Source organism: Mustela nivalis (assembly GCF_964662115.1).
Source record: "Mustela nivalis genome assembly, chromosome: 7".
NCBI classification, from domain to species: domain Eukaryota; kingdom Metazoa; phylum Chordata; class Mammalia; order Carnivora; family Mustelidae; genus Mustela; species Mustela nivalis.
Window position 1 is genome coordinate 146,608,294 of NC_139026.1, and position 23,933 is coordinate 146,632,226.

Consider the following 23,933-nt stretch of genomic DNA (forward strand, 5'->3'; position numbering starts at 1 on the left):
GCTTGCATTCCCAGCAGTTCCTTTTTCTTCACATCCTGGCCAACACTTGTTGTCTTGGTTTTCGATGGTAACTGTCCTGCCAGGTCTGATGAGTGATACCTCACCGCGGTTCTGACGCACATTCCCTAATGGCTGGTGATGTCGGGCACCTTTTATGTACCTGCTAGCCATTTGTAAATCTTCTTTGGAAAAATGTCTATTTAGGCCCTTTGCTCAGTTTTTTTTTTTTGAACATTTAATTCATTTATGAGGGAGAAAGTATGAGCAGGCGGAGGAGAGAGGGAGAAGCAGGCTCCCTGCTGAGGATAGAGCCTGAAGTGGGAGTTGATCCCAAGACCCGGAGATCATGACCTGAGCCGAAGGCAGACGCTTAAACTTTGGCGGAGCCCCCCAGGCGCCCCCTTTGTCCATTTTTAAATCAGGTTTTTGTTTTGCTCTTAAGTGTGAATAAATTCCTTATATGTTTTGGATATAACCCCTTATCAGATAAATAGAGATACTATAAATATTTTCTCCCATTCCATAGGTGACCTTTTAATTTTGTCAGTGGCTTCCTTTGCTGTGCAAAAACTTTTAGTTTGATGTAATCCCACTTGTTTGTTTTTGTTTCTGTTGCCTGTGCTTTTGGTGTAGGTCCAAAAAGTTGTTGCCAAGACCAGTGTTGGGGAGCTTCTCTCCCGCATTTTCTTCTAGGAGTTCTGCAGTTTTAGATGTTACATGCATCTTTAACCCATTTTGAGTTGATTTTTGTCTGCTTCACAACAACATGACATCTTATGTGATGTAAAATAAAGGTTCAGTTTCATTCTTGTGCATGTGGCTGTCCAATTTTCCCAACACCACTCATTGAAGACACTTCTTCCCCATTAAATATTCTTGTTAGCCTTGTTGACAATCAGTTGACTGTGTGTGTGTGGGTTTATTTCTGGAATCTGTTCACTGATTGTGTGTCTTTTTTAATTCTCATACCAGCCTGTTCTGATCACTTAACTTGGTCGCGTAATTTGAAGTCCCCTTTGTCCTTCTTGAGATTGCTTCGGCTATTCAGGGTCTTTGTGGTTCCATATGAATTTTAGGATTGTTTGGTTTGTTTCTTTGAAAAATGCCATTGGAACTTTGGGTTGGATTGCATCGAATCTGTGGATTGCTTTGGGAGTGTGGACATTCTAATGATAATGTTGCAGTCCATAAGTGCAGACTGTCTTTCCACTTACTTATGTCTTACTCCGTTTCTTTCATCAGCGTCTGTAGCTCTCAGGGTACAGGTCTTTCACTTCCTTGGTTGAATTCTTTCGTGGGTGTTTTGTTCTTTCCGATGCAGTTGTGAGTGGGTTTGTTTTCTTGATCTCTCTCTCAGGTTGTTGGTGTTCACACGCAGACAGGCACATGGTCTCTCTCAGGTTGTTGGTGTTCACACGCAGATGGGCGCGCGGTGCCTGTCGCTCACGTAGACTTCCCACTTGTCTTCATTCTTGGTTCTTGTCGTCTCTCTAAGGGGCTGTAGTCACGTGACCCGTCTGCGTTTGCTGAGTCTTCCTCCGCACGGCTGACTCTGCTGTGGAAGTGCTGTGTTGAGTTCTCGGGTTTATCCTTGTGTTCTTCAACTCCAAGGTTTCTGTTTGGTTCTTTCCTGTCTGTTTTGTTACTAAACTTCTTACTTTGTTTCTGCATCATTTTCCCGATTGCATTTAGTTGTCTGTGTGTGTGTTCTCTTGGATTTCACCGAGTTTCTTTAAGGTGGTTCTTTTGAATCCATCAGTGTTTCATTGGCATCAGTCACTAGAGCCTTGTTAGTTTCCCATTGGTCGTGTCATTTCAATGGTGCGCATTTGAAGGAGCAGACCCCTCTTCCTGTCTTTACAGACTGGCTTTGTCTGGCAAGGACATTCTCCTGTGGGTTTGGGCTGATGGCATTCCCTCTGCTTTCACAGTCATGATGGGTCGGAGCTGGGTCACGAGGCTGCTGCTGGGTCTGCAGTGGAGTTAGTGGGCTTGTTAGCAGGCTGTGGGTCTTGCCTGGTCCCTGGGCGCATCTCCGGGTGGGCAGAACTGCTTGTGGACTGGTGCAGCTGGGAGGAGCTGAAGCCGAGTCGCAGGTGTGCTTCAGGACCCTGAGGTCGGCTGGCCTGTCTCTAGGGGCACTGACTGCAGGCATTTTCCTTTGGGACCCTTGGCCAACAGACCTGCTCAGGGACCAGCTGGAAGGTGGCTGGAGCCCACTTCCAGGACCCATAGTACTTGAGTGTGACCGAGTATGCTAACTGGACTGCAGCCCAGCGGGACTGGAGCTGGGTTGTCGGCCATTGTGGGGTCCAAAGCCAGGACTGAGGTCTGTGCACCTATGATCTGGGGCTTGGGTGGGCAAGGCTCCTTCTTGGCAGAGGATGCTGGGGACAGAACCAAGTCAAAGAAGGCTGTAGCTGGGGCCTCTGGCAAGTCAGCTGCCTGCATGCAGGGCCCGCTTTCTCAAACGGCTCTGCTTAACCTTGGACTGCTTGCGGGTTTCAGTCTCCTCCCTGGTTGCCACAGCTGCCGTAGGGCATTTTTGTCTGAGGACGGACGCTGGATTGTTGCTGAGGAGGGAGCATGAGTGGGACCTACTCTTCTGCCATCTTGCAGCTGGCACGGCCCCTCCATTTCCAGCTGTCTGCTGGTGGTTCTCTCTCTTGCCTAGAAGCAGATGTCCTCATATCTGTGTCTTAATTGTGAGGACTGGCGCTGTCAGAAGAGTACTTTACCCCTGACACCTGTCTGTCTCCCGTCCTCTGTGACCCCTCGGCTCGTACGTTCAGAGGGGCCCTGCCTCGGCCGCGTGAGGAGTCTTCCACAGAGCTCTGTCCCCGATTCCGTACATGAGACCGCCTTCGATACCCTGTCTTCCCCCACCAGAACTCTCCAGAAGCATCGTCTGGATCAGCTGCCTCTATGTGCTAGCCCTCCATGTGCCCTCACGCCCCGTCCAGGTGGACTGTTGCCCCAGCCTCCTCACCAGCACGGCCTTTCTCCAGGCCTCCGGTGACGGGGTGCTGCCGGTCTGAGTGGGGAACCCGTGTCCTCCCACATCCGGCCTGGCTGTGTCCTGTTTCCTGCTGACTCCGCGTCCCGTCGCCCTGGCCTTGTCCTCCTGTGCTCGCGGCTCAAGTCCCATCCCTCACCTGGAGTGGCCCCGAGTACTCGTTGGTCCTGGATTGTTGCCCTGGCCTCCGAACGAGGCGCTGCTTCCCTCTTGTGCCTTCACCGATGCAGAGCGGAGCAGAGAAATTGCTCCAAGACGTCCGTTGGCGTCCCATCCCATTTAGGTTAGAATTCTCATCTCCTCAGCCTCCCTCCCTGCCTCTGTGGCCTCATTCCTCACGTGTCCCCTTATGCATATGGGGGAGCTGCCTGCTAGGGGGTGCGCTCCCTCGGATCCCTGCCAGGCCTGCCGTCCCCTCCGCCGGGCTCTGCCCCGCGCCGCCTCTGCGGCGGTGCCCCTCTGGCTGCTGTGACGAGCAGCTCCGCCCTGCTCTCCCGCACCTGTGGCGGTCTCCTCGGGGTCCGCTTGCTTCTGACTTGATGTCCAGTGTTTATTTACTCAGCCGCGCATTGCCTCTCCGTCCAGGAGCAGAGTTGGACGCCTTTAGGCTGAGGAACCAGCGTTGCCACAGTGCCTGGCGTGCGGGAGACAGTAGACGTCTGAATCTGTGGTGGGATCGGAATTTAACTGAGTGCCCAGGAGAGGCCTTTCTGGACAAAGGAATGACATTGGATTGTGTTTCAAGGGCCTTTTGTAATTTCCAGCCTCATCAAGTCCGTTGGTTTTATTCTGTTGGTTGTGGGGTTTTTGCTTTGTTTTATTGTTTGCTTTTGCTGTTTGGGGGTGGATTTTGGTAAAGCTCTATATGAAACAGGCTCGAGCTCTCTGTTCTTATTTGTTAATGAACGCCTTCCTTTCTCCTTACTTCTTGTTGGTCTTTGACTTTTAAAATTTAAGTGTGTCTTCTCAGAAAATTCCACATATAGGATTATGCAGATCTACAGAGAAGTGTATGAAAAACTTGTTAGTTCTTTGTGTTTCCGTGCCTCTGCTATCCTGACAACCTACAAATAGGGTCCTCGCCTGCTGTGCAGAGTCCGGGGGCGGGGAGGGAGCAGGAGCTCACCCCAAACTCCAGTATGAAAATCCTCCTGTCACGTTGTGTGGCTGCTGGCGGTGCCAGGGCCTTCCCCTGGGCTCCAGCCCCCCGGTCCGTGTCCAGTGCCTCACGGGAGACACACTTCAGTGGCCCCCACTGTACCATCGGGCATCTTGGGAGAAGTCTCCCTTAGAAGCCGGTGCCAGCCCCCGCCTGCTCGTGAGGGCCGCGTGTGTGCTCCCTCCCATCAGACTCTGAAGCCCAGCACTTGCCGCCTGGAGCTTTGACCATGTGGGCTTAGAGCAAGTTCGTAAGACTCCGGTGTGGAGACTGCGTCGTCCTGACGGCCCGTGGGCTTAGGAGCCCCAGCTTTATCGTTCTGGCCTGTTTCTCTTTTTCCTTGTTTTATTCTTTCCTTTATATTTTGTTTTTTTGTTTTTTTTTGTTTTTGTTTTTTTTTTTAAGATTTTATTTATTTATTTGACAGACAGAAATCACAAGTAGATGGAGAGGCAGGCAGAGAGAGAGAGAGGGAAGCAGGCTCCCTGCTGAGCAGAGAGCCCGATGCGGGACTCGATCCCAGGACCCTGAGATCATGACCTGAGCCGAAGGCAGCGGCTTAACCCACTGAGCCACCCAGGCACCCTCCTTTATATTTTGTTAATGTTTAAGTATCTGTGTTCTTGCAGGCTCCCTGGAAGTCCTTTTTGAATTGATACAAGGTATTAAAGAAACTTAACACTTTTTTACAGGGCGGAGGAACAGGGAAGGAGGACCTCCGCACTCTACTAACAAGGCCGGCTCCTCAGATTAAGTGTTGTTTTGGGTTAGGGGAGAGGGGATGTTAAGTTTTCTGCCTCTGATTTCCCTTTCTTAGTAGGTAAAGTAGCGGTTTTCTTACTGTCTGTGCACAGATGTGTAGATGTGTAGATGAATTAATACGTATGTTGGAAACAGGAGAATCACTGTGCTGAATCATCTGCTTGGTAAATTTTAAACCATTTTTCCTGAGTTGATCATTTCTTTTATGTAGGAGGAAATGAGTCTCAGCCGGAAAGCCCGGAGGACCCCCGAGAAGTACTTAAAAAGACGTTGGAGTTCTGCTTATCTAGGTAAGGATGCCGATGGCTGTTCTAGTGCCTGCCCTCTCGGCTGTTGTGCGCTGGCTGCTACGTACAGCTGTGACACTGTGCAGAAGGGGCGAGGAGCTGCTGATCTCGGCACAGGACATGCGGAATGTGGAGGAGGGAAAGCCTTTGCTGGGGAGAACTGAACCGAATCAGCTAGGCCGGTGTTTCCCACGGTTCTCCCCAAATTCATCGTGATGATCATGACCTGGGTTGCTTTTTGAAATTCAGAGTCCTGGACGCGACCCCCGCCCCCAGTCCCACGGAATCAGACTCTGAGGGCGGGACCTCACAGGGACACGGTTGAGCGCGGTGAAGTCAGAACAGACTTCCTGTTCCAGCTCCCCCAGCACGCCGGGCTCTGCAGTGCAAGCCGTTCTGTGTCTGTGTGTGCCGCCTGTAGTTCCACGCGTGCCTTCGTCCTGAGAACCGCCTTTTCTGTTGACACGCGGAGTGGAGCCTTTAAAGTTCCACGTGGCGGAAACCTACATGCAGGAAGGTGGGATTGGGCTCAGTGTAGTTCTCTTTGTGAGGATAACTGACGGGCCGTGTGGAAGGTCTTCTGTCAGTGGTGGTGATATTTCAAGTGTTTCTCTGGGGCTGCCTTCGGACTTCCACAGAGCCTCTGGGAAGGGCTGCTGTAGAGACCGTGGAGCTGCGTGGAGGGGAGAGGTGGGACGGGTGCCCCAGCTTGCCGTCCTGGCCCACCCCTCCCCAGTTAGGGCCCTGGCACACGGCCTCCGTGTACGCTGTGCAGGGGAGAGCCGCTGCTCCGAGGCGGCGAGGTGGAAGGGCGGCGTCTGCATCTCACACAGCTCCCTCTGGGCCGCCTGCGCCGCCGGACCGGTGGGGATGGAGCAGCGTTGCCGTCTGCAGGCCTTGGAGACTGTCCTCTGCCTTCCCTAGGACCAGTGCGTCTGCGTTGAGGTGTTCTGAGCACGTTGTCCTGTTAACGGAGACTTCTTACTAGAAGCCTCTCCAGAGGTCCAAACCTCTGAGCTGCCAGCACCTGCAGCCTGCCTGCTGTGACCCCGAGGGCTGTGGGATTGGTTCTGGGTCCTTCTCTGCTTCCGGCTGCTAGCGTTCCAGATGGCTCGGCGGGCGCAGCAGGCACTTGGGCACTGGCCTCCTGGCCTGTTCTTACAGATGGATTTTCTTACCTAAAAAACTGTGTGTATTTTTAATAAGTTTACTCAGATACTTTTTAGCACAGAGATAAGCTATAAATACATTTTTAATGGATTATCCAGTCAGTCATTGTGATTGTAAAAGGTGCACTGTACTTCTGCTCTCTCTGCCTCCCCAGAGGTCTCTAAAAAAAGTTTTCCCTAAGGTCCGAGAGAGGATGAGGCCCAGTTGGGGTTGGAGCTCTCCTCTGGCTCTGAAGCCGGGCCACGCTCACCCCTCTCCGGAAGCGTCCCTTTAGAGAAGGGGGCATTAAAAGCTCTTGTCTTCTTTCCGCAGGGAGAACCTGGCTAGCGACATGTACCTTATATCGCAGATGGACAGTGATCAGTATGTGCCAATCACCACGGTAGCTAACCTGGACCACGTCAAGAAGCTCAGCACTGACATGAACTTGATTGTGGAGGTGCTGAGGTGTAAGTAAACGGCGGTCTGGGTGGGTGAGAATGTGGTCTTGAGGGCAAGTGAGGTCTTCCTTCAGCTTCCTGGCTGCTCCGGCCGGTGCCCTGTCTGGTGGGGGGTGTTGACAGGCTCAGAAACGCATCTCACCGGGAGTGCGCCCGAGAAAGGCTGCTGCAGAGGCGGAAGCCCGCTGGGGCTGGTGACAGATGTGGGGAAGGGTGGCGCTGGAGGCCGGTTCCATTAGCATAAGGGCTATAAATTTCAAATTCTGGCTCAAGTTTGGGTGGAGTGGGACTTTTTTCTTTAGAAAGTTATTGTGAGTGAAGTTGTTTCTTGGACCTCTGACCACATCAGAGCAAGGTTTAATACCTCAGAGTCCGGCAGGGGTTCCGGGACTGTGGGCTTCTAAGCTGTGGTTTGCTGGTGCAGGCGTCTACAGCCCAGCTACTTGGTCATGTGTTTCCAAAGACATCATCTGCCTGGGTTACAGGCGACATCCTGGGCGCTGCGCTGTGCGTGCGTGTGCCGCTTGGCTGCGTCAACGTGGGCCTCAGCGTGCGGCTGCAAGACCACCGCCGCCCGGAGCTTTTGGAGGGCCCCTGTACTGCCTCCACCCTCCCTGCCGCCTGGGATAGCTTCCCTGGGGATGAGTTTTAAATTCAGTGTACAGTATATTGGATATCTTTTCAAATGGGATTGTTTTTAATTATAGAAAGTCACTTTTTATAATAGGACTGCAAGTACCAGATGATCTATTTCCGCAGTCTCCTTCTCAGGGCTGCTCTGACTCCTTCACAAAGATCACCGTGTACAGTATGTCCCCTTGCCCCAAATATTTCTAAATGAGGGGACATCCGTCAAGCCAGAACTGAAACCCCGTTTCCCTGTGTCACCGCTGTGACTCTCCGTCACTGAGGCAGCAGTGATTCTACACTCTCCCCAGCATGACTGACGGGTGGTGATGACTTCTTGTGTGCATTTGACTTCATAGAAGAATAGGTGAACGTTTTATCTTAAAACTTGGTTGGATTTCTATTCGCAAATGAAAGTTCTCTGCTTCCTGTTCCTAGACAGATTTTGTAAGGTCACTAAATTATTTGAGCAGATAGTGAAGAAACGAGCAAGCATCATCTATGAAGTTTGAATTCTGAAAATTACAACCGCCGTTTCCCAAGATAGTTTATGCTTTCCCGTGTGGCTTTGTTTTTGACGTTCCGTTCAGAAAAGAAGTCTGTTTGCTGGTCGGGTTGAGTCTGGTCCTGTCTGGTGCACTTAAATAAAGGCCAGTGGCTTTCCTGACCCAAGAACACTTGACTCAGTTCACGGTCTTTAGTCATTATCAGGAGTCCCAGGTGTAGTTATTTCTTCCAGGCGTTGCTTGGGAGCTCGGCTGCCCCGTGGCTGATTCCTGGGTGACGCTGGCAGGAGTCGTTCCTGCGGCGCAAGAGGCTGTTGGGTTGCCCGGCGTGGTTGCTGCAGGGAGGCTGTTTCTCCCCGTGGACCCACAGCCCCGCCGGCCTCTCCGCCCTTCTTCTGCCTTCCCTGCTGGGCGGGAGGGTCTGGAGTTGCGGGGGTACCTCCTTGCCTTCCTCCTCAGCTCTGAAGTGTCTCATTGCCTCGTTCACTTGGCTTCAGACAGAGACACGTGCCAGCACGGCGGCCTGATGGATCGTGGAGTTAGCGTAGCGGTTGTGGTTCTGCGGACGGTGAGAGAAATGAGCCTCTGTGAGCAGAGATCTCCTGTTTAAATCTTACTCCTGTCCCCAGAATGCCTCCCACGTCGCATTAGATACCCAGTAGACCCTTGATAACATTTTATTTTGAATATTCCCCAGTACAACACCAGAACTCTAGTGTTGGTTGAACTGCATAAATTATGTTTTTGTGAAATAATATACGTGGTACGGAGTGCATGGCACAGAATGCCCGATTCAAACGCTTTGCTTTTATACTTAATACAGTTGAAATTGCTAACTTAAGAATAGACTCAGGTGTTTGTCCCCAGAGCATGAATAGATGTGACGGAGCCTCACCGTGAGCGCTGGAACGATTAAAATAAACTAGGCTACGTTTTCAGCAGGAACCCGTCGTAATGCTGACTACAGAGTCTGTTTCACATACCTGCGGGCTGATAACGTCTGCAGCGTGTAGGTACGAGTCACAGAGATCGGAGTCGGCCTTTCATGGGTCAGAGGTCCAGGGCTGAGAGTGTAAAGACCCGAGTGGGACTGACCTTCCTGGTTCAAGGTGACCCTTGGGGGGGGCACACTAACTGGGGACAAAATCAGGAGATGAGAAGCACAGGGAACGTCGCCAGTCCCTGCTTGTTTTGTTTTTACAGCTTTCCTGAGGTAGAGTTTACACACCTTAAATTACTGCCTGTACATCTGTCAAGTCACGACGTCTTCATGCACCTGCAGAGCTACCGTAGTGGCGATGACGACCGTACTGTCCGCCCGGGGGTTTCCTCCTGCTTCAGGCCACCCCCCATCTGCTTTTTGTCACTGTGCCTTAGTTTGCATTTTCTGAAGCTTCGTGCAAATGCAGTCGGTCGTGTAGTGACCTTTAGGGGTGGGGGTCCGGTCTCCCGCGCTCAGCACGATTGTTGGAGAGCGCATCCATAGCTTTTGGTCTCATTGCCGAGTCCTGCTCCGCGCTGTAGATCGGCCGCACTTGGTTATTCACCCCCGTTGTGAGACTCGCTCTGGCCAGGCTGCACCACTCCAGATCGGGTGCCACGAGCACTGGTGTGCAAGTGCCCTTGTGTGCGGGGCTTCTGCTTCTCTCTGTAGCCGGCCCGGGACGGAGGGTGTGTTCTGACTTGTGAAACTGCCTGCGGTGCTGCAGCCAGTTGCCCCACACCTCTGCTGTCGGGGGCTGCCTGCGGGGGTCTTACTTGCAGATTCTCTGACTTTACCTCATTGCTCTTTCAGTTTCTGTTTCCCTAATGGCTGGTGACACGGAACAGTCTTTCCACGTGCCTCTTTGCTCTGCTTTTATCTTTGTTGAAGTGTCTGTTCTTGTGCCCCCACCCCCACCTCTTTATTAGTGTTCGTACAGTTGAGGTTTGTGGGAGGGTGTGTAGTGTGAGACCTGTGTTATCGTTACCTGGGTCCGGGTATAAGCTGTTATCAGGGGTGTGATTTGCAAATACATTCTCCTAGTCTCTAGCTTCTCTTTTGTATTCTGCCAATGATAGTGTCTTTGGAACAACACTCTTTTGAATTTTTGGTGTAGTTCAATTTATTAATTTTTTTCTTTTATGATTTTGCATTTGGTGGCATAGCGATTAAGAAATCTGTGGTTACCAAAGCCATGGAGGTTTTCTCCCAGAAGTTTTATAGTTTTAGGGTTTACATTTTTAGGTCTGTGGTCCATTTTAAGCTAATACTAGTATGTGGTTTGAGGTATGGATCTAAGTTCTCTGCCCCGCTCACATGTGGATGTGCAGCTGTTCCAGTGCCGTCAGCTGCACGGGCTCTCCCTTCGCCCCTGAGTTGGATGGTGCCGTTGTCGGGACCGTCCGCCCCCCACTGCCGGTTTATCTCCGGGCCTGTGTCCTTGATTTGCTTCTCTGCTTTGACACCTGCCCTGCAGTGTCTTTTTTTTTTTTTTTTTAAATTAAGGTTTCTTGTTGTTGTTGTTAAGATTTTATTTATTTATTTGTCAGATTGAGAGAGAGCACGCACAAGCGGGCAGAGGGGCAGGCAGAGGTGGAGAGAGAAGCAGGCTCCCTGCTGAGCAAGGAGCCCGATGCGGGACTCAATCCCAGGACCCTGGGATCATGACCTGAGCTGAAGGCAGCTGCTTATCTGACTGAGCCACCCTTAAAAATATTTTTATTGGGATTGCATCGAATGTACAAATTGATTTGGGGAGAATTGACACATAACGATGGTGAGGTTTACATTCCGTGAGCACAGTAACTCTCCATTGATTTACATCTTTTATAATTTGTTCTTGGTAATTTCTGCAGTTTTCAATGTACAGGTAGTCCATATCTTAACAGATTTTATAATTATTTTCCTGTTTTTCACACAGTTTTAAATGTGTTTATTTCAGTTTTCCATCAGTGCTAGGATGTAGAAATACAATTCATTTTAGTATTTTTTGTAACAAAGTTTCAAACTTTGTTAAAACTCCTCAATTCTAGTTTTTTGGGAAATTTTTTCAGATTTTCTTCATAGAGATAAGCTTGTTGCCTGTGAATGGAAAGTTTCAGCTCTTCGTACCCGGTCTGGGTGCGTCCAGTTTCTGTCGCTCACGTTACTGCCCTGGTTGAGCCTTCGGGACAGCGCCGACCAGAAGCGGAGAGAGCGCTGTTGTTGCTTTGTCCTGTCTTCAGTAAGTGTGATGCTAGACCTTGGCTTTTCCTACATGAGGAGGTTTCTCTCGTTCCTAATTTGCTGAAAAAATTTCTTTTCAGGAATGTTGGGTTCTGCCACATACTTTGCGTCTGTGAGGTGATTGTATGTTTTTTTGTTTAGCCCATTAATGTGAATTCTGTTGCTTAATTTTTTTTTTTAAGATTTTAGTTATTTATTTGACAGACGGAAATCACAAGTGGGCAGAGAGGCAGGCAGAGGCAGAGGGAGAAGCAGGCTCCCCACAGAGCAGAGAGCCCAGTGCGGGGCTTGATCCCAGAACCCTGGGATCACGGCCTGAGCCGAAGGCAGAGGCTTAACCCACTGAGTCCCCCAGGTGCCCCTGTTGCTTAATTTTTGATTGGTAAACCAACCTTTCATTACTGAGATAAAACCCACTTGTCATGGTTTATTATCATTTTTATATATTGTATGGTTTGATTTGGCAGAATTTGTGAGAATTTTTCATCCGTGTTCACAGGGGATATTGGTCTTTAGTTTTCTTGCTTTGTGTTGTCTTTGCTCCGTCTGAGTATCGGAGAGCGGCCAGCTTCGCAGGTGGAGCTGGCGGGTATTCTCTTTCAGGTATTTAGGAAGAGGTTGTGCTGTAGAACGGGTTTATTTTTTTCTCAGGTGTTTGATAGGATTCTCCAGGGATACCACGTGGGCCTTGAGTTTCTCTCTCTCATAGATCCGGGTCTGTGTTGGTGACTGTCTTCTTAGAGTGAACGTTGCTAGTGTGTATCTTTAAGGATGTTTCTGTTTTGTGTAAGTTGTCTAACTTACGTTTATTGGCAGGAACTTTTTCATAATGTTCCGTTAAGGTACTTTCAATATTAGTAGAACCTGTAGTGAAGTTAGTCTTCGTTCCTCATGTTGGCAGCCTGTCTTCTTTGCGGGGTGGACAGCTCTGAGCCCTGACTGTGTCGTGCTGCGTTGTGACTAGAATCTACACGTGGTGCAGTTTCATAGACGTGACACCAAAACAGAACATCACAAAAAGGAGCGTATGTAGAAACTTGTGAGGTCTGAATCCGGCTTGTCCCCGTGTTGGCACTGTTGCCCCAGCACCACCGTCCTTGTGCTGCCCGTGGGCTGCGGTTTTGGAGGACGTCATTGCTGGGAAAAGCTGTGTAGGATGCCCGTGGCACCTCGTGATTCAAAATAAAGAGTCATGGTGGGTCAGAAAATTATTTGACGCTAGGGGCTTGTAGAAAAGAGGAAGCCAGTAACTCTTGAGTTGTCATCTACAGGTCGCTTGCGCTGTTGAATCCTTGTTTCATGGCGTTGAATTTATTCTAGATCTTAAAGGACTTTTTAAATTCCTGTGCTCCTTGGTTTTGAGAAATTTAACCTGTGAGATGGGTGTAAAACCTTCTGATGGGTTGTGTTAAGGTGTCCCAGTGCATACACGTGTCTTCTTTGTGTTTAGTAAGTGAGATACAGCACATCACACCGGAGTATCTGTTATGTCATAACTAGAATACAGACAATTTCTTTGAATATTTGTGTTTTACCATTCATTTTTCTTCTCTTTGTAGCTTTACCGTTAGTCCAAGTGGATGAGAAGGGAGAAAAAGTGAGGCCAAATCAGAGTCGTTGCATTGTGATCCTGCGGGAAATACCGGAGTCCACGCCTGTAGAAGTAAGTCTCCTCTGAAGCGTGCTCGGACTTTGTGGGTTTTTTTTATTTCTGTTTACTTTTGTGGTTTTTTTAGAGGGCGTATTGTAAAGAATACGCACAGTAACACTTTCTTCCCAGGATTTACACACTGTTGGTTACAGTGTGACTCATTTTTAAGAGTGGTGCTCAAACTTTCGGTCTTGGAGCTCCATTCTATTCTTCATGGTAAAAAATACTGACGAGGGTGGGACGCCTGGGTGGCTCGGTCGGTCGGTTAAGCGATCCCCAGGTCCCTGGGATCGAGCCCCGTGTGGGGCGCCTGCTTCTCCCTGCTACCCACCTTGTGCTCTCTCCTCTCACTCGATCTCAAATTTTAAAAAAATAAAAAAAGGTACCAACTTAGGCAATAATTTGAGGGAACCACAGTATTTGATCGTGTCAGAGTCACGAGAAGTCTTCCACAGTTATTGCGTTGCTATAAAACTCCGTCCCTTGTCCGAAAGCATAGACTGCGGTGCCTCTTGCAGTGACAAGCTGGCAGCCGCCCCAGAAATGATGAGGAGCCTTCATGTGAGGCTCTGACAGCACCAGCTCTGGCCTGTTGACAGCACGACCGCTGTCTGCTGCAGGGACTGTCTGCGACCCCAGGAGGTTCGTTCCGTCCGTCAGGGGTGTTTGTGGGTCAGGCCTGAGGGACTCGAGCCGCCCGCGCGCTCAGGGCCGTCTCAATGGAGGCGGTCAGTGCGTGTGTGGGTGTCTGAGGGACGCTTCTTGGTGCGGTGTGGCGGAGGCGCGGTGTGACCGCCCTGGCCGAAGAAGTCTCGCCCTTCTCCAGTGCCACCCTGTTCCAGCGAGTTTTACTCTTTGTTCAGCTAACGCTGTTTTCTAGTTCTGGGTTCTCTATGAAGAAAAAGAAATTGGGAATGAATTTTTTATCCTCTTCTTTCTGAGGTTGTAAATATGGAGTGTCACCTTACTTCTTTCTGCCGGTCCGGAGTCTTGGTTAGCTCCCGGTGACCCCGCACACGGAGGTCCTCTGAGACACTCGGAAGGGCTAGAGCCGAGAAGAATTTTCTCTTTTGAGCCGCACACGATGATCTTGGTATATTTGTGTTATTCCAAACGGCACCCCCTACATCTGTTGTAAGATTGAGCCATGGAAGTGTTTTAGATTTTTGGTAAACTGAGTTTGAAACAGAAGCGAAGGGGAGAGCGGCCGGGCTGCAGGGGCGGACGCGAGCGTGCGGGGCGCAGAGCCCTCCGCGCCGGCTGCGGAGCACGCTTCGCGGTGCCGCGCAGCCCCGTGCCTGCCCGTGGTTGGAGAAGTCTTTAAATGGCAGTTCATTTGGTTGAGTAATGGACTTTCACAGAATGGCCCTGATTCCCCGGGAGTACTTTGCTCTGGAACCAACCGTAGTGTCCGCGGCATTGCCCCCGTGCTGTCCTGTCCCTCTGGGCACGGCCCGGCGTCTGCGCCTTTAGCGCCTTGGCTGTCGGCGGCGGGAGCAGACGGCCCGCGGGCTGCCTGGACAGGCGTCCTGCTCTCCTGGGCCGCTCGGAGGTTCGTGGCCTTCTCGGCAGGGACTTGGGAGCGTTTGGTGTGAGCCCTCAGCGGGGGGACTGGGTTTGGATTCCCGCCTGCTGCTCCGTCTCTCCGTGCTGGTCCTCCCTCCTTTCCTTTCTTCCCGTGCCGCCCATTCGGCTTGGGTCACGTTCGTTCTCTCTGTCTCCCTTTCTTGGCTTCTCGCTCTAGCTCTTTCGTTCTCCCGGCCGGCCCGTCGGTGGGTACGTCCTCCGCGGGCGTCGCCGCTCCCTGCCCGGCTGGCACTTGCTGCCGCCCCGAACCACACGGTATGTTGTCCTGTTTGCGTCCGACAAGCTCATTTTCTTTCCGAGAGCTTGAAAGTAAGCGAGATGTCTTTAGGCAGCATTTGCCATTGACGTGGCTTTTTGTGCGCGTGTCCAGGTCCGCGCTTGCTCCGGCCTCCTTTCTGCCCACGTGGTCCTTCAGTTCTCGGGCTCGGCTCTCCTGGCAGCGAGGGTTTTCAGCTTTGGTGTGTTTGAGAAATTCTTTTCTTTTCTTTTTTATTCATTCTTTTAGAGAAAATCTGTATTTTTTCCTTCATTTATGGAAGCCCTTTCCTCTGGGTGTAGAATTCGGGGTTCCAGGTTTGCGTTCCTTCCTGCGTCCGCAGCCGCTGCTGTCCTGCGCTCTGGTGCGCGTCGTGTCTCCTTAGCTCCTCTGCGTGTTAGCGCTGCTCCCTTGCTCCCCGGTGCTGTGAGGTTTTAAGCCATTTGATGGTGATGCCCCTTGGTGCCGCTCGCACGTCTCTTGAACAGAAGTTTCCTGAAGTGTCATTTCTTCACTTTTTCTCTTCTTCTGTCTTTACTTGTCAAAGTTCCTAACTAACGGCTAATCCTACATACCGCATTTTTCATTCCAGAAGTTCTTTTTGGATCTTTGTTTTTTCCTCTTCTGTGTCTCTTTAACATGCTCAGTCTTTACGTTTTTGAATATAGAATATATATCCCAGAGCTGCTTTAATATTCTTGCCTTTTTATTCTGTCGTCTGTATCACTTCTGGGTCTAATGTGATGGGTTCTTTTTTTCTCCTTCAGGGCCCATTTTTCTGTTTCTTTGTGCGCCCAGTAGATTTTGAATGGATGCCAGGCATTTTGGATTTTACTTTATTGGGTACTAAGTGCTCGCGTGTTGTTTCCTGGAACTGGAGTTGAGCTTCATGTGAGGTTCCCTTTGACCTTCCAGGAGTGCTGTGAAGCAGAAGTAGGGCCCCGTGACTCCAGGGTGTGTCCGTGCCCACGCCAGAGCGGTGCCCTTCTGCACGCTGTGCCCGAGCGCCTGTGCGCCGGGAGTGTTCTCCGCTCTGCCTGGTGGGGGAGACGCACCCCCGTCCCTGGGAGTCGCTTCTGCTTGGTGAGGACACATGTGGCAGAGATGAGAGTTAATTTCTCCCTCTCTCTTTCCTGTAGGAAGTAGAAGCATTATTTAAAGGAGACAATTTACCGAAATTTATAAACTGTGAATTTGCCTATAACGATAATTGGTTTATTACGTTTGAAACTGAAGCTGACGCACAGCAGGTAAGCTGTCCCCCCACCCCTGTGTTACCCTTACCTCACAAGCCATACGTGGGGGGCACTACATTGGGGCCTGGAGATGACTTCTGTGTGGTGCTCCCAAGTCTGACTATAAAGCACAGGGGGATCAGGTTAGAGCGACTGAAGTCGGCTGTTGTGAAGACCATTGTGGGGCAGTGGGGCACGGGACGTTATTTCCCAAGGACGTGGAGCCCGTGAACATGACTTCTATTCTTTCATCTGGGTGACAGAAAGTTTTAATATTCAAAAAGTGTTCTGGGAAATCTGAACGTCATTTTAAGTTTCACGAGGCATCACTGTGCGTGTCAGAGTTGGCAGAGGCCTTGGGGAAGCTCTGTGAGGACAGGGAAGGAGTGAAGACGCTCTCCCTGGCCTGAAAGAGGGGTCTTGATTGGGGGAAACATTAACGTGATTCGAGGAATGCCAGTACGGTGGACCCCTGAGCGACAGGGGAGTTACGGATGCTGACCCCATGCAGGGGGGACGCACCTCGAACTCTGGACGCCTCCCATCTGAACGGCTCGTACTCCACTGCCAGCTGCCCCGTGGGCTTACTGATAGCAGCAACATTTGGCACGTGTTTTGTGTGTTATTTGTGTTGTGTACTGTGTCCTCGTAATAAAGTAAGCTAGAGGAGAGAGGAGACTGAAGAAAATCACGGGGAGGAGAAAGTCCGTTCATAGTCCTGTCCTGTGTGTGTCCGCTGAAGCCTGCCCTTAAGTGGACCCTCGCAGTTCCGACTCCGGTTGTTCGGGGGGAGCCGTGCGGTGGGAAGCGATGTGGGTGCTGCGATGATCAGAAGAAACAGGCCTCTGAAGGACGCGCTTGACTGGGTTGGAGGGAGGGGGCATAGGAGGGGCCGGGCGGTGGGAGATGAGGGGGGTCCCGTCGGCGGAGCAGGCGCAAGGCCCCTCAGCAGCACGGGCCGGGGCGCGGCTGGGGGCAGCGCAGGCGGCGCGGAGCCTTCCCAGCTAAGGAGGGCACTTAGGAGAGGCGTAGGAGCTGCACCGGTACCGCCATCAGAGTGTCTCCCTTTCTCCAACTGTGAATCCGCTTTCACATCAAGGTAACTGCTAGGGGCTCCGTGTCCTTAGCCTGTGGTCGTGGGAGGCTTTGGTGGTGTGTGTTAGCACTGATAGAATCGTACGTCATTCAGGAGAGTTTTTGCGAGAGGCTCCCTGGGTCTTAGAGGTTCTTTGAAGGCGTCTGTGACCCGAAGTGGATTAAGAATCAGTGTTCTGGGTCTTTGTCTGTCATACCTTACCTGTACCATTCCTGGCTCGAGGCATTGGGTTGTTAGTTCATTTGACTTACAGGATTAACACGGTGGCATTTTGGATGATTTTTGCCCTCAGGCTTACAAGTATCTACGAGAAGAAGTCAAAACTTTTCAAGGAAAACCAATTAAGGTAAGCAAGACCTTGGTTATACTTTCTTTACTTGCAGACCGGTTCTCGAGCACTCTGACAGAAATCTCTCTGTTCCCACATAGGCACGGATAAAAGCAAAGGCAATAGCTATAAACACATTTTTGCCAAAGAATGGATTTAGACCTCTGGACATGAGCCTTTACGCGCAGCAGCGCTACACAGCCTCCTTTTACTTGCCTCCGGTCTACAGCCCCCAGCAGCAGTTCCCCCTGTACAGCCTGATCGCCCCCCAGACGTGGTCGGCGACACACAGCTATCTCGACCCCCCCCTGGTGAGTCCTGTCTCGTTGCTTGGAGCTCGTGCAGCAGGACGCTGTGGACGCTGCACTGGGTGCTCGGGAGGGATGTTCTGGTAGCGAATCAGGGGCGTAGATGGTTTGCCAGCATAAAACAGACCTGAGTTCTTCGGTGGATTTAAACTTAATCAGGAGATCAGTATGCAGCGTCGTACCCGTAAAAAAAGCGTTCGGAGGCTCTACTATTGATCTCAGCCCAGTCTGCCTGCTCTCCCGTGTGGCGGCACCTTCCTACGCTGTGTAATCCCCAGGAACACACACAGCGTGGTCGGTCCGGGCTCTGGGAGGCCTGGGTTACTCCTGAGCGCGGGGCGGGTTGCAGCGAGAAGTGCTTTTGAGGAGGTGGAGGAAGGAGTTTCAGTAATTCCAGCGGCCGAGGACGAGTGGAGGGCCTGCGAGCTTTCCCTCACAGCAGCCCTAGAGCTGACCGGCCTGTGAAGTGGCGCCCGTCGCTTTCCTCCGGGGGCGCTGCTGGCCAGAGGGGAGAGGTCCGAGAGGTCAGGCGGACCCTGCCTCGGCGCGGCCGCGCGCTTGTGGAGCGTGGGCGTGAGAGGCAGCACTTGGCTGCTCAGCCCCGGCCCTCGGCCTCCCGTCCGAGACCGTGCGGATGGACGGACAGATGGACAGGTGTGCCTGGGGCTGCAGGGCGGCTTTCGTGGGCACCAGAGCGGGGCAGTGGAGTGTGTGGAAGGTCGTGGTCGGAAAGCAGGAGGCCAGTCGATGACTGAGGATGGGGCCGTGGCGTGAGTAGGGCCAGTCGTGCGGCGCTCAGGTCAGGTGCGGGGCACGGGAGACGCCAGCGAGCCAGGGGCCGCGGCTCCCCGTACCACTGGCAGTGGGAGGAGGGCGTTGGCTGAAGGGAGGCTGGAGAGGAGCGAGTCGCCGGAGCGGGGACGCTGCCTGTTCCCTGCTGCCTCGTGAAGATGTGTCCGTGGAGGGAGGCAGCCTGGGGAAGACAGCAGCGTCCGTCGGACACGCGGTCACTGACAAAGCGGGACTGAACACGGTGAAGCCTCAAGCTTGGAGGTTGCCCGGGGCCCCGTCCTCCTCCGTTGAGCTTACAGCAGGAGTGTGAGGGAGGCGAGGCTGCAGGAGAGGGGGCGGCGTGTGCCGAGGCCCTGGCAGCGCTGGCATCGTGGGGGTCTCTGAGCTGACCCAGAGGCGGAGGCGGGTAACTGGGAGACAAAGCTGTTCGGCTTCTTACTGTGCCCGGAGGCATGTGCTGTTGGCCTGTGGCTTACGGGATGGGAGGAGGGCAGACGGGGAGGGTCAGGAGGGGTCCTCTCCGGCGCTGGCGCAGGCCTAGAACCCCGCGGTGGCAGAGGCAGTTAGCAGACAGGTGCTGGTGTTGAGCCGCGTCTCTCTCTTCAGAGGGACTCCTCATAATGCTCTCCTTCTCTGAAACCTTTGTTGCTTGCTGTAAAAGCGTGCCGACAGCCATGAGCTGATACAGGATGAGAGAACCTTCCGGGGGAATAAAGTCCTCAAATTCTTGTGTGGGAGAATTTCTCCCAAGGAAGCTAGCCGCCGTGGTTGTGCAGTTCAGTTCCTCTTAAGTCTCTGCTCTGACTTCTCTGATGGCACCCATATTGGGCTGGAGTAGGGGCCCTTGGCAGCTGGGGTCAGCTGTCTGGCCTCTTAGGAGGGTTCCTGTGGTTCTGGTTTGGGGGTGGGCACCTGCGACCTTGTGCTTGCTCGAAAGTGTGCTGTGTTATTTTGAGCAGATGTGAACATACGGTGCCTGTGAATTCTCTGTGAGTCCTATTAAATTACTGGGTCAGGAGCTAATTTATTTTTTAGACTCTTGAGCACAGGCGCGCAGATAGCAGGATTGTGTATGTAAAAGCACATCCAGGAAGGGGTTTGGTACGAGTGACCTTTGCATTGTTCATGATCTCAGAATCTGCTTCTGCTGTGATTGATCCGTTTTTAAATAGTCTGACTCTGGCGGCTGTTCTCAAGCAGCCTATTGAGGTGGCTTACAAAGTTCCAAGGGTATCTTTCTGACCCTGAGTTTCCCCTGCTGCTTTTCCTTTTTCCTTTTTTAAAAAATCAACTTCTGGTTCTCCACTGTCCTGAACATCCGTTTTCTGCCCCGCTTGCTCTCGGCTCTAGCTTCCGAGTAGGTGTCAGTGGCTTCCTCGGCAGGCTGCTGTGACATCGCCCGAGTTCACCCGGAAAAAGGTCTTGCCCCAGCCCGGCTCCGGAAATACGCGTCATTGGCAATGATGTAACACCATGTTCTTTTCAGCCTGGGAATATTTTCAGTATAAAATTGAATAAAATGTCGAGAAACAGCCCAGATAAGCAGAAGGTCTGCATGGTGTTCACCAGTTCCAGGTCTGTTTACGGCTTGTTGACTTGTTTGTTTTTAATGAACCTAGGTGACTCCGTTTCCAAATACTGGATTTATAAATGGGTTTACGTCTCCAACGTTCAAACCTGCAGCCTCTCCTCTGACTTCCCTCAGACAGTACCCTCCACGAAGCAGGCAAGTTGCATGAGTGGTCGAAGGGCGGTGGTTGTCTGGCGTTGGGGGTGACGGGTCCCTGCCGTGCCGTGTGCTCGAGGGCACAGCAAGACAGATGACGCTAAACCAGGTGGCCCTCCCCACGTGCTCGAGTCACTTTGACTTAGTGAAGAAACGGCCTTGGCGATCTGTCGGGTTGTGTTTGTGTGAATCAGACTGCTTGAGGCACGACTTACGTTTCGTGGGATGAATGAAGCCCTGAAACGTGTGCGGGGAGCCTGCAGATGGTCTGCACCTGTCTCTGCGGGCGTCCGCTTTTAACGTGGGCTGGGACGCCGCTGGGCAGGACGTTGATACCTCACAGATTCACGCTGGCAGACACGGTATGCGTGAGCTGTTTCTTCAGTAACATTTTCAAGATTTTTCTAAGTAGAGAGCACATTTGAGCCGGGACATTCCTATACTAGTGATCCCATTTTAGGATGCCACGATCCCATTATAACTGAATGAGCATGCAAACCTTTTGTTTACAGGAATCCTAGTAAATCTCATCTACGCCACGCCGTTCCCACCGCAGAGAGAGGAGCTGGGCTATTAGAAAGCCCTTCGATATTTAACTTCACCGCTGATCGGCTAATTAACGGTGTTCGAAGCCCGCAGACACGGCAGACAGGTCAGCCTAGAACACGGATACAGAACCCTCCGACCTACACCAAGAGGGAGGTTGGGTCTGGCCGAGTGGAGCAGAGCAGCGCGGAGTCGCCTCCTGGCTTAGGGAGAGGGAGGTGAGTCCTTCCGAGCTGCTGTCAGATAGCCGTGACCTGCCTTTCCTAATAAGTTCTTAGTATTTACAAGTTCCATCAATTTAGGCATGTTTTATAAATGTTATTTTCAAATACATCACGAGCACTCAGCTCGTTAGGCCATCTTGGGCAAGACTGCTTGTAGGTTTTCTGTAAAGGAAAGGAATTAGTCAAAATTACTTCTTTGAACTCCTGTCCAGCTCACACAGACAGTACCAGTGTATTCCGTTGGAATAACAAAGGGAAGAGTAAATAAAAACAAAAGTGTGGAATAGAATTAGCCTGCGGGCTACGAGGCCACAGAAGCCTGTCCAGGGCATGAGAGCGGCGTGTGGCCTCCGGGCCTGCCAGGGCTTGGCCGCTCCATCGGTGTTTGTTGCTTCAGTGCGGGACACGGTGCCGGTCCCAGACCTCTCGAGCCCTGTGCACACAGCTGGGAGCTGGCTGTCGCAGGTGCCTGGGGCTTGGAAACCTTAGTGCCGCTGGCGGCAGTGGACGGGGGCTGATGTGGTCATGTCCGGGCTGAGAGGGAGGGAGAGCAGGCCAGGCTGCTTTGGCGTCTTTCCACTTCGACGGTTAACCCGGTCCGTTTTCATTAGCAGTGCTTAACAGCTCACCTGCAGAGCTCACTGTCTGATTTTATGGGTCTTGTCAGGGCAGCTGAATGGACGGTCAGGTATTTCTGTAACAAAATCCTAAATGTCCACTAGGAAAATTCTCTCAGTAAATGTTTTTCTTACTCTTTTTTTTTTTTTTTAAATCTCGACATCACTTTTAGTCTTTTACTACAAAATTTTTGTTTTGCTTATACTTCCTAAGGTTGGGATTTTACAATAAAAAGTCAACTGTAATCGATTACAAAGTAAGAAAGACTATGTGTGCGCTTACACGTGCTCAGTGAAAGACCTTTCAAGTGGGAAGAAGTTCACAGTGTTTTGCTTTCCTCTTCTCTAGGAAGAATTCCTTTGGCTACCGGAAGAAACGGGAGGAGAAGCTGACAGTGAGTACATCCAGCCCTTGACCCCATATAAGACTTTAAACCCAATTTGTACTAAACAGACGTGTGATTTAACGGCATGATTGAAGGTTAAGTCGTGTGGAGCTTTTCTCTACCGTGATGAGCGTCAGGTGATAACTGACTCGGTGGCCTGAAGGGGACAGGCTGGCGGCGCATCTGTAGACATGCTGCTGGCCCCCGTGGCTGCAGAGTGTCGCCCCGTGGTGTCTCCATGCGCATGCGCTGTGTGGCAGGCAGCGCCAACCACCCAGTAGGCGCGCAGGGCGGTCTGTGCACACCTGGAGATGCGTTGTCTGTCTGGGTGACCGCGCAGTGCCAGTGAGAGTAACAGAACTTAATGGTTCTTGACAAGCAGAGTGGACTTCTAAGTGGGAATTAGTTCATTGGTATTTTTCATTCAGAACATTTAACTTGTATCCCCTACACAGAAAGCGTTACTGCCAGAGCTCCGGGGGCGCTCAGTGGGTTGGTTACGTGTCTGCCTCCAGCTCAGGTCATGATTTCCAGGTCCTGGGATCGAGTCCTATTATCGGGCTCCCTGCTCGGTGGGGAGTCTGCTACTCCCTCTCCCTCTCCTCCTGCTTTCGCCTCTTTCTGTCTCTTAAAGAGAAAGAAAGCAAGAAAGCATTACTGCCTTCTGTTGTAACTTACGTTTGGAACAAACCCAGGAATAAAGGGTGGCTCATGTGAGCGCTGAGTACCTGGGGCACGGCCACATTTGCTGGGGTTCTGTACGAGTTTCTCCCGTGGCTACGGCTTCTGCCCAGCTCTGGTGTGCAGGTGGAGCCGCTGTGTGTCCACACGTGGGAGGAAGGATGTAGACATCGACACTTGAGAGGACTGGAGAGACGGAGTGAATTCTTGGTCCAGCCCCCCGAGCCAGTGGGTAGGTGCGCTCCCACTGTAAAAGGTCTGTTTTCTCTGTCTTGAACTCAGAAAGTACGAATTAGTAGTTAGTAAAACACCCAGAATTCTACCTTGTTGGTTAGTTTATTCTGGTTTTGGTGAACCCTTTGATACGGTCATTTTTATTGGCTGATTATAGTTGGAATTAATTCCTGTAACGTTTGGACTAGCAAGCCTAGCATCAGAGTAGGTCGTCAGTTAATAGTTACCTTAAGTGAATCGTTTTCCCTGGTTACTAAATTACATTTAGAGGTGACATTTCTTTCATTGCCATCTGCTACATTTTGTGTTCCTGACTCCCAGTGGTCGCGGCCACATGGAAGGCCAGGCATGCGATGCAGGTGCATTTCTTAAGGGGAGTGCATTTGTGGTTGCATCAGGACAGTCTGGTGACTTCTGGAACTTAGAAATGGGCAATAGCGTGTGTTTGCTTGGCCCACCCAGGCTGTGGGACGAGGGCCACATTCGTACCTCACCTCAAGCCGTGCAAATCCTAAAAACTTTTTGAACGCTGCACTCAAGACGAGCCTTCACCTGTGGGCGCGGCCGCTCAGCAGCTCTGTGCCTCGGCCGTTGTCGCCTGCTCTTGTTCCCCAGGACTCGGGGTCTAGTAAACTTTTGTGAAGTTTGAATGCCTGGAAATGTGGTCTTCTGAAAACCTGGGTTCCCTTCAGAAAATGCAAATGTTGAGAAGTACTTGGCGACCACAGGTCTGGGCCTCACTCAGAGCCTTGCCGAGTCACCGAGGTTCCCGAAGCGTGGAGGGGCCTAGTGATCGTAAGTGCTGGCCTGCTTCTGAGGGCACATCACCCACCGGAACAAGCTGAACCTCAGCTACCTGCACCGTGATAAAGGTGAGAAACAGGCAGTACCATCTGATCTCACGCATATGCAGAACTGAAGAAAGAGCAGATGGTACTGTCTGTCTTTGACTTACTTCACTTAGCGTAATACCCTCTAGGTCCATTCATGTCATTCCAAATGACAAGATTTTGTTCTTTTTGATGGCTGACTAATATTCCATTGTTACACACACACACACACACACACACACACACACACACACAGTTTGG

The 23,933-nt window shown here is 51.6% G+C and overlaps 1 protein-coding gene across 6 annotated transcripts in view; it reads left to right on the forward strand.

Moving 5' to 3' along the window:
• LARP4B (La ribonucleoprotein 4B) overlaps positions 1–23,933 on the forward strand; it is an 88,384-nt gene that overhangs the window by 50,551 nt on the left and 13,900 nt on the right. For all 6 annotated transcript variants that reach the window (XM_082739782.1, XM_082739780.1, XM_082739783.1 and 3 more), the window contains 9 exons: positions 5,149–5,227; positions 6,707–6,843; positions 12,735–12,838; positions 15,809–15,919; positions 17,293–17,346; positions 17,430–17,639; positions 20,048–20,154; positions 20,667–20,918; positions 21,891–21,936. In XM_082739782.1, coding sequence (XP_082595908.1) covers positions 5,149–5,227; positions 6,707–6,843; positions 12,735–12,838; positions 15,809–15,919; positions 17,293–17,346; positions 17,430–17,639; positions 20,048–20,154; positions 20,667–20,918; positions 21,891–21,936 — 1,100 coding nt within the window. The remainder of the gene's footprint in view (positions 1–5,148; positions 5,228–6,706; positions 6,844–12,734; positions 12,839–15,808; positions 15,920–17,292; positions 17,347–17,429; positions 17,640–20,047; positions 20,155–20,666; positions 20,919–21,890; positions 21,937–23,933) is intronic.